An 8,173-nucleotide genomic window follows, 5' to 3' on the forward strand; every position below is an offset into this window, starting at 1 on the left:
AGAAGAAAAATAGCAAGTGATAGAAAAAGGCTAAAGCTGTAACTGTACGCTACACATAGAATAACAAAGAGAAAAGGAGGATACCTTTAAAATACAGCTTTTGAGCATGAAATAGAGCCACATGTCTTTCGATTATTGAAACTAACGACGGGCTAGAATAAATCTTTAAATAAACGAACGAGCGTTCTATCAGTCATCGCCACAATACAGATCTCTTCACACCGAGATCTCGAAGCTGAAGAAAACATCCGGCCTTGTGCGTGTAGTTGCTACAAAACGTCGTAAAAGGAAAACCAAAAAAAGAAAAAACAGAAAAAAAACGAAAAAAAAGAAGAAGAAGAAGAAGAGAGAAAAGAGCAGAAAAATCGTCTGGAGGCCTTAAAGCGGGGAGGCTCTCGAATCGACGCCTTCAAAACACAAAGTAACACAAAAAAGAAAAAAAAAAAAAGAAATACGTCTGTCGCGGAGAAAATCACTTTTTAAACGAGTGAACACCTGAGAGTTGAGAGCGAGTTGAATTTGAGCGGAACACAAAAATTTTGTGGCAAGGAACCGTGGTAATGGGAAAAAGAACAAAAAAAAAAAACGTAAGATTTCGTTGAAATGCTTCTTCGTCGTACCGTCCAAAATATTTCGTTTCTCCCAACTTCGAGCGCTCATTTTTGTATAGTTTATGCGACACGTTGGAGTCTAGTAATGCTGTTGAAAGTTCACCTCGTTCATTTTTGCGGTCCGCCGAGTGTATTAGAATTTTATATACATATATGTATATTGTGACGGACTCGCATAATCGCGCGAGCGTTTCATGTTGTTCGATTAAATGTTTCTTAAGGGCGTATTATAAAATGACGGATGAAAAGAGGAGAAGAGAGAAATGAGAAATTTAACAATAACGGTAAATGATATAAACGTTTAACGTCCGATCTGCGTAATATATTCACCTCTTCGTCGGAACAGAACGGGTCGAAGGGGACAAAATAGAGAAGAAAAAAAGAAAAAAAAAACGAAAAAACCAAGCGAAGGAACGAAACTATGAAATGGTGCAAGAGGGAAAAATGTATTCGCCTGTATGCCAACAATATGCGCATGCATCAAACTACCTATCGTCTGTACTTAATCCATAATCGTTGTATTTCATTCGCCTAATTGTAAGTAACGTGAGCAAGAAGAAAAAGAAGAAGAAAGATAAAAAATGGAAGGAAAAAAGGAGAGAAGAAAAAAATCAATTTCAGGCCTACGCGAGAAGTGCTTAAAAGATAGTTACTTTTTCGTCAAGTCGAAATTTTTAGAGTGGGGCGCCTGAAACGAGGAAGAAGGTGGGGCAAATTGTATAGGAACGTGAATTGTCATTTTTGTTGCCGTGTAGGTACAGAAAGAAAGAGAAAGAATGAGATAGAGAGAGGCTAATAGCGTTAATCAATGGCATATTATTAACACGATACGAATTTTAAAGTCACGCAAACGCTTCGTGTCGGACACGTTATATACTTCTGTTGTATTCATTTCTTAGAAGAGGTGGTGAGTGAGAATTTTTCCACTCACGCTCATTCATCTTTCACGCAATTTCACACTTATTTCACGCGGCCCATTTAAACGGTGCTACAGTTCGGCCGTCCTGTACCTATCAACGTCGTCGTTGCAGTCCGGATCATACTCCACTCTCCTGTCTTTTCTTTTTCTTACAGCACTCATTAGTTGTACATAAAATCGTCGGTGTTTACAAGCTCCACCACAATGTTTCTACGCTCTACTTCGTTTACCAAGATCGCATTTAATTCTCTGATTTCGCGAACCAACGAGTTGTCGATCGTTGCGGTATAAAGTTTAACGTGCTTCTTTTCGTAGCCAACCATTCGAATATGCTACTATTCGCGACGAAAAACGAAATATAATATTTTTCGTGACAATGAAAACACCGTGCTACTTTTTATAACGCACGTCGAACTATGCTGTAACCGAAGAACCGGTGCCGAGTTTACTTCGCAGCTCCTAATCTCACCCGAACTGTTGTTTTCGTGATCAGATTTCACGTTCTTTTACGCCTGCCTAATTTTTACGACCTCACTATAGCTCTTCCACCAAGTTAAACATAAGCGAGAAACGACTCTATAGGAACACTTGATTTCGTACGAAACGACGCGTCTTACACTGATTATAGCCAAAAACCACATAGCAGACATATACATACAATACATGCTGTTTCAGTGAGCTACAATACGAAGCGAGTGATCCGCGAATGGGAAACTTATTGTACATCGTTCGTCTCGATTTTTAGAATCGACGTGTTTGTTTTTGCAATATCGTTTACAGTTATCGATCAGGCCGCCCCGTACTCACGAGTTAGCTATAAATATACAAATATTTATGCCACGTATTGACAGTAATCGTCGGTATTATAAAGTTGCTAGATCGTACGGTTCGTTTGGTTTCTAGACAACGTTGTATGTTGAATTATTTATCGTCACCAGTAGCCGTCGGTAGGAGTCGGTTTGTTTTCGTTGAATAAAATGCACTGTTGCATTTGCGGAACATCAGACACAACAAACTCATGGGAATAAATAAGAAGGATTTACACAGCGTGTAAAAGGAAAACATTGTATTTCGACTTTATATAATAGAGCGACAACGAACACGTTCGGTAAAGAAGAAAACGACGCACATTTTAGAAAAATCATAACCGATTCTGTGAAATTATGTAATCGTGTCTAGATGTTCTTTCGAGGGTTAGAAAAATTTTGCCATGAGTTGGTAAGCGTTTATCGACGAACATTTTGTACGAGGGATCGTAGTAGAATTTCCTTTGTTTACAAGAATGCATCGTAGTTAACGCGAGCTATTCTGTAAAAAGAATGAAAAGAGAGGAATGGTGAAAAAAAAAATGAAGATAAAGAAGAAATTAACAAGCTGGAGAAGAGGAGAAAAAGAATCACGTTACGATGAAAGTTCCACAATGGTTAACTTTTCATACTTGCACGAACTTTTGATATCAAGGAAAGATCCGCATCATGTGACCTACTTATTTTTAATACATATATATACATATATATATATATGTTCTTATTGCATCCGCCGAACAAGACGGGCTTGAGTCACGCGATACAGCTATGTACGTTTTACATCAATGACAAGCCGGTTTGTCGCACATACCCGTTTATGTTTCTTGGAGCTCTGTTACAGTATCTGCCACGATGTAGCAAGGTTGTAAAATCGGTCAGGAGCCAAAATGTAAACATGTTTCTCGGGTGTCGAAACAATCGAATTAACAGAAATATAAGCAGTTAAGGGCCTGAAACTTTGGCCAGGACCGTAGGAAGAAATGTTTATAACCCGTTAGGAAATGTAGCTTTACCGTTCAAGTGAATTTTATAAAACATTAATGGCTAATTCAGACACAAGGAAAAACTCCAAATATTCCATATAGTAATTAACATTTGCAGATTTTCCACTTGTAAATGAAATAGCGTTAGTCGTAAGTCGGTATTGTTTTATTCTGTAGAAACCGAAAACGGAATACAATGTACGGCCCTAAGTACATATACGGCGACATCCATCGGTCCTGCAGTTCGAAGATATAATTTACGACCTCTCTATATCATGGCACGTACTATAAACATTAACCGTTCGACACCTGTGATCATCGACGGCCATTTTAAATGATAATCCATTCACGTAGGAAAAGAAAATTATCACATAGCCTTTTCTGGATCATCACTGAATCATCGGAATACTTATTTGACGATGAATAGAGTGCCTATGCATATGTAAATCGAACGGAGCGATCTACGAAACACGAAAGTAGCGTATCGAACTAACAGGAACTGATTACTCGTCAAAAAATTGCTCGATATTCTATTATTGTACAGCGATTGTTATTTCAGCATATTATAGATTTACATAAGCGGTGTCCGAGGCGTTTACAATTTACGTATACATGCGTCGCAATTGTGACTGAGTTCCAAAATGTTCGGCCTAGTCCAAAAAGAACAAAAACAAGTCAGATTTATATGTATATGCTACATGTTCGTTGGTCCATATATGTAGTTAAAGTAGTAGCTCCTACGTTTTACGTTGACACGTTCTTTTTTTATCGGCATAACGTTGAGATTATGCTTGTGTATGAAAATGCTATGTCACATGTGAAACCTTGCGACTGAATACATACTACGTTGTATTGATTGAAGGCGTGATTCCACGTATCAACGTGCAAATCGTGCCAGTATTGTTTTATCTCACCTATGATGAGATTGTTGATTTATCGTCTTAGCGCTGAAGGATCATTCTGTATATGTGCAATGCAATTTTGTTACTGAGTACATTGATGATTATCAGATATTTGTAAATAAAGAACGAAATTCTACACGGCAACACTATTTTTAATTCCTCGCTTTCGTGCCTCTTATATGTATATACAGTTACACTGTCCGGTTGATAACGTAGATAAATATGTAAATTTATTAATTCATATTTTGCTGTATGTTTTATAAACATTCAATATTTAAACGATAACACTGATTTACTTACAAAATGACATTCTTCTACAGTTCAACTTATAAGAAAAAAGATAAATTGGAACGATTACAATGATAAGATAATTTAAACTCGGTAAATAACGCTATATTTAGTTACTTTAAGCTGAAGCGTTTGCCAGAATACGTGATTATGAAATGTGATACTTTTTGTATTTATATAAAGAATGTTTGGGAGCTGCCATCTGTTAGTAACTACTTCTACATAGAAATCGTTCCGCCTGGGATAGAGGTACGCTACCATACTGTATCATAGTGGTAGTTTATCCTTTAAAGTTATTGTTTCTCAGAGTTACTTTGTACTGCGATTTTTTATGCGAAGCATTTACGCTTGTTTTACATTCCTTCGCGAACTTCTCAGGGTGTACGACTGTATGTTATTTTAATACGTAACATGATTCAGAATTTGGTACGTATTCAAGAATTCAAATATTTGCTTAAAATACGCAATATTCGTATATATGACTAATTGATATGTTTCTAAATACAGTAATTAAAAATATATAGTGATAATAATAGAATTTGTACAATCAAGTGGATTAACTATAACAAAACAAACACGACAAGTGACAAAGGTAGTATGAGAAAGTGAAATTATATTATAGTATCGAGTGAGAAAAGAATAGAACGAAAGCGAGGGAACAAGTGTGTGAACGTTAGAGAGAGAAAAAACGTAAGCACCTGTTTTGTGTGAAGAAATATCTATATGTTAATAATATTTATATTATTGTACGTACTATATTCAACAATTAAATTTGTATTATATGAAATAAAAAAGGTAAAAGTATACATTATAAGTAACATAATTTTTTCAGATAAACATGTATTTCTTTGGTGTGAATAATATAAAGGAACTTGTCAATAGTTGTTTTCAAGGCAAAGAACCATGGCAAATAGTAACTATAACAAGTACATCTGTGCTTACTTCAGTTTGGTTATGGAATTTTATCTTTCAAGATGAAAGTATGGTGCTTTTTTAATATAAACATATAGCATGAAGATTTATATTTTGTAAACTAAACTGATTGTAATTTATTTTTAGGTCTTATAGAAAGAGCAAAGAAACAATTTTTTAATTTACGGAATTATATACCTGCTATACAAAATAAGATTGATCAAGAATTAGATAAGATTAGTCAAACATTTGCACTAGAAGCATTACAAAGAATAAAAGATGTTCCTTTTGTATTGAAACTTCCAGAAAATGGTCTAGAACCAAGTAAAATATTAGAACTAGTAAAACAGAGTGTTCAGTTAGGTAAAAGAAATGAAACACTAATAGAAACATTAGCTTATATAACAAGAAAATGTATACATAATGTTATTTAGGTGATTATGACTGGAAAAATGGTAAAGTATCTGGTGCTATATATAGAATCGATACTGATCTTTTACAATTAATGGGAGATATTTATGGTATTGCATCTTATACAAATCCATTACATCCTGATATTTTTCCTGGTATATGCAAAATGGAAGCAGAAGTAGTTAGAATAGCTTGCAATTTATTCCATGGAGATGATGATACTTGTGGTACTGTAAGTTACTTTCATCTTTAAACATTAAGTTAGCAATTTTAGCAATTTTAAATGTAATGAGATTTTTTTAGATGAGTAGTGGTGGCACAGAGTCAATTTTGTTAGCATGTAAAGCATATAGAGACTATGCAAAACAAGTAAAAGGTATCAAAAATCCAGAAATGGTATTGCCTGTAACAGCACATTCTGCTTTTGACAAAGCTGCTCAGTACTTAAAAATTAAAGTACGTATTGTACCTGTCAACCAACATAGCTATACTGCTTGTATTAAAAGTATGGAAAAAGCTATTACAAGTAATACAATAATGGTAAGAAAATATGTCAGAATAGAATTAAATTAATATTTGCATTATTAACATGGTATTTATAATAGTTAGTAGGATCAACACCAAACTTCCCATATGGAACAATGGACAACATTAAAGCAATTTCTGACCTAGGAGTAAAATACAATATTCCAGTCCATGTTGATGCTTGTCTTGGTGGATTTTTAATTTGTTTTATGCCACATGCAGGTTTTGATGTACCGTACTTTGACTTTAGACTTCCTGGAGTTACAAGTATATCAGCTGATACACATAAGGTATGTGAATAATACAACTATATGTACATATCAGGATATTAATTTTTGTAATAATATAAATGTAATTTTGTTTTACTTTTTTTTAGTATGCATATGCTCCAAAAGGTTCTTCAATTATTTTGTATAGAAATAAAAAACTAAGGCATCATCAGTTTACTATATCAACTGATTGGCCTGGTGGTATTTATGGTTCTCCAACTGTAAGTGGTTCAAGAGCTGGTGGAATTATAGCATCATGCTGGGCTTCATTGATGTATTTTGGTTATGATGGATATTTAGAATCAACAAAGAAAATCATTGAAACAACTAAATATATCGAGCAAAAGTAAATATTTTGATCTTTTACTAAATATTATTATTTCTTTTTATCTGAAAAACTGAATATTTTAAACTAATTGTAGGTTAAGAAAATTAGATGGAATTTTTATTTTTGGTACTCCAGCTACTTCAGTTATTGCATTTGGATCAAATGATTTTCATATTTATAAACTTTCTGAAGCTCTTAATGTAAAAGGATGGAATTTAAACACACTTCAATTCCCTTGTGGTGTACACCTTTGTGTTACATATGTCCATACACAGCCTGGTGTGGCAGATCAATTTTTAAATGACTTTGAAACTGAATTAAATATAATCTTAACAAATCCAGAAATTCCTATTGAAGGAAAGGTAAATATAATTGTCAAGCATAATTATAAATATAGCAAAAAGGTAATAAATATCCTTTTTCAGTTTGCAATTTATGGAATGAGTCAAAGCATTCCAGATAGAAGCATTGTTGGTGATTTTGCAAAAGGTTTCTTAGATTCTATGTATTTTATACCTACAAATCAAATAACAATCAGCAATGGTCTACATAACTAAACTAATTTGTAACATTACATTACTCGATATAAAATAAATGTGGAACTCAAATTATTAATATACATATAAATACTAAAAATAAAAGAGATAAAAAGTGTTAAAAATAAGATAGACTGTGTGAACTTTTTATTATGATACTAATAGAAAAATTTTAACGTTACGTCTTCTCAAATATATGTCTTTCTTGCTGAAGTAATATACAGAATATAAAATTTGGTACTGCATTATAACTTTGAAAGGGTTTGCCAAATATGCGGGAAAATATTTAACATATATTTTGTACAATACAATAACGTTTTGAAGTGCTTGAGTTAACAGTTTTACAGTACAAAACTTTATTCTAATCAAGACGACACTTTTTTTAACAGTATTTTTACACATTTTATGAATATAACTGATAATGTACAACTATAGTACCAGTAATAGGTTTTTAGGACATTTGTATGTACAATTTTTTATCTGCTATTATATTTATCTGCTATATAATTTATACATTTTAACTATGCTCATTCCGATATTAAATATTGTAACAAAAAAACGTTCTACCAAAAATTATACAATTATGATATTAATATTAACGATGATGTATAATTTGCTGTCAGATATTTTTATATGTTCGGTAATAAATTTATTTGAACTGAAGTATTTAAATAGTGTATTAA

The 8,173-nt window shown here is 33.2% G+C and overlaps 1 protein-coding gene across 1 annotated transcript; it reads left to right on the forward strand.

Annotated features, from left to right (window-relative positions):
* Positions 1–4,813: 4,813 nt before the first annotated feature.
* LOC108571903 (sphingosine-1-phosphate lyase) lies at positions 4,814–7,511 on the forward strand. The gene is made up of 10 exons (XM_017934060.1): positions 4,814–4,935; positions 5,017–5,199; positions 5,342–5,489; positions 5,569–5,784; positions 5,856–6,064; positions 6,136–6,372; positions 6,438–6,647; positions 6,734–6,972; positions 7,049–7,316; positions 7,380–7,511. The coding sequence occupies exons 3-10, from the start codon at positions 5,348–5,350 to the stop codon at positions 7,509–7,511; spliced, it is 1,653 nt and encodes a 550-aa protein (XP_017789549.1). The 5' UTR covers positions 4,814–4,935; positions 5,017–5,199; positions 5,342–5,347.
* The last annotated feature ends 662 nt before the right edge of the window (positions 7,512–8,173 follow it).

The sequence above is a fragment of the Habropoda laboriosa genome, unplaced genomic scaffold (genome assembly GCF_001263275.1).
Source record: "Habropoda laboriosa isolate 0110345459 unplaced genomic scaffold, ASM126327v1 scaffold67, whole genome shotgun sequence".
In the NCBI taxonomy this organism is placed as follows: domain Eukaryota; kingdom Metazoa; phylum Arthropoda; class Insecta; order Hymenoptera; family Apidae; genus Habropoda; species Habropoda laboriosa.

Coding starts and splice junctions, on each gene's coding strand:
- LOC108571903 (XM_017934060.1), top strand. CDS start 5,348: ATGTATTTCTTTGGTGTGAATAATATAAAGGAACTTGTCAATAGTTGT. Junction 6,973..7,048: donor ACTAAATATATCGAGCAAAA/GTAAATATTTTG, acceptor AACTAATTGTAG/GTTAAGAAAATTAGATGGAA. Junction 7,317..7,379: donor AAATTCCTATTGAAGGAAAG/GTAAATATAATT, acceptor ATCCTTTTTCAG/TTTGCAATTTATGGAATGAG.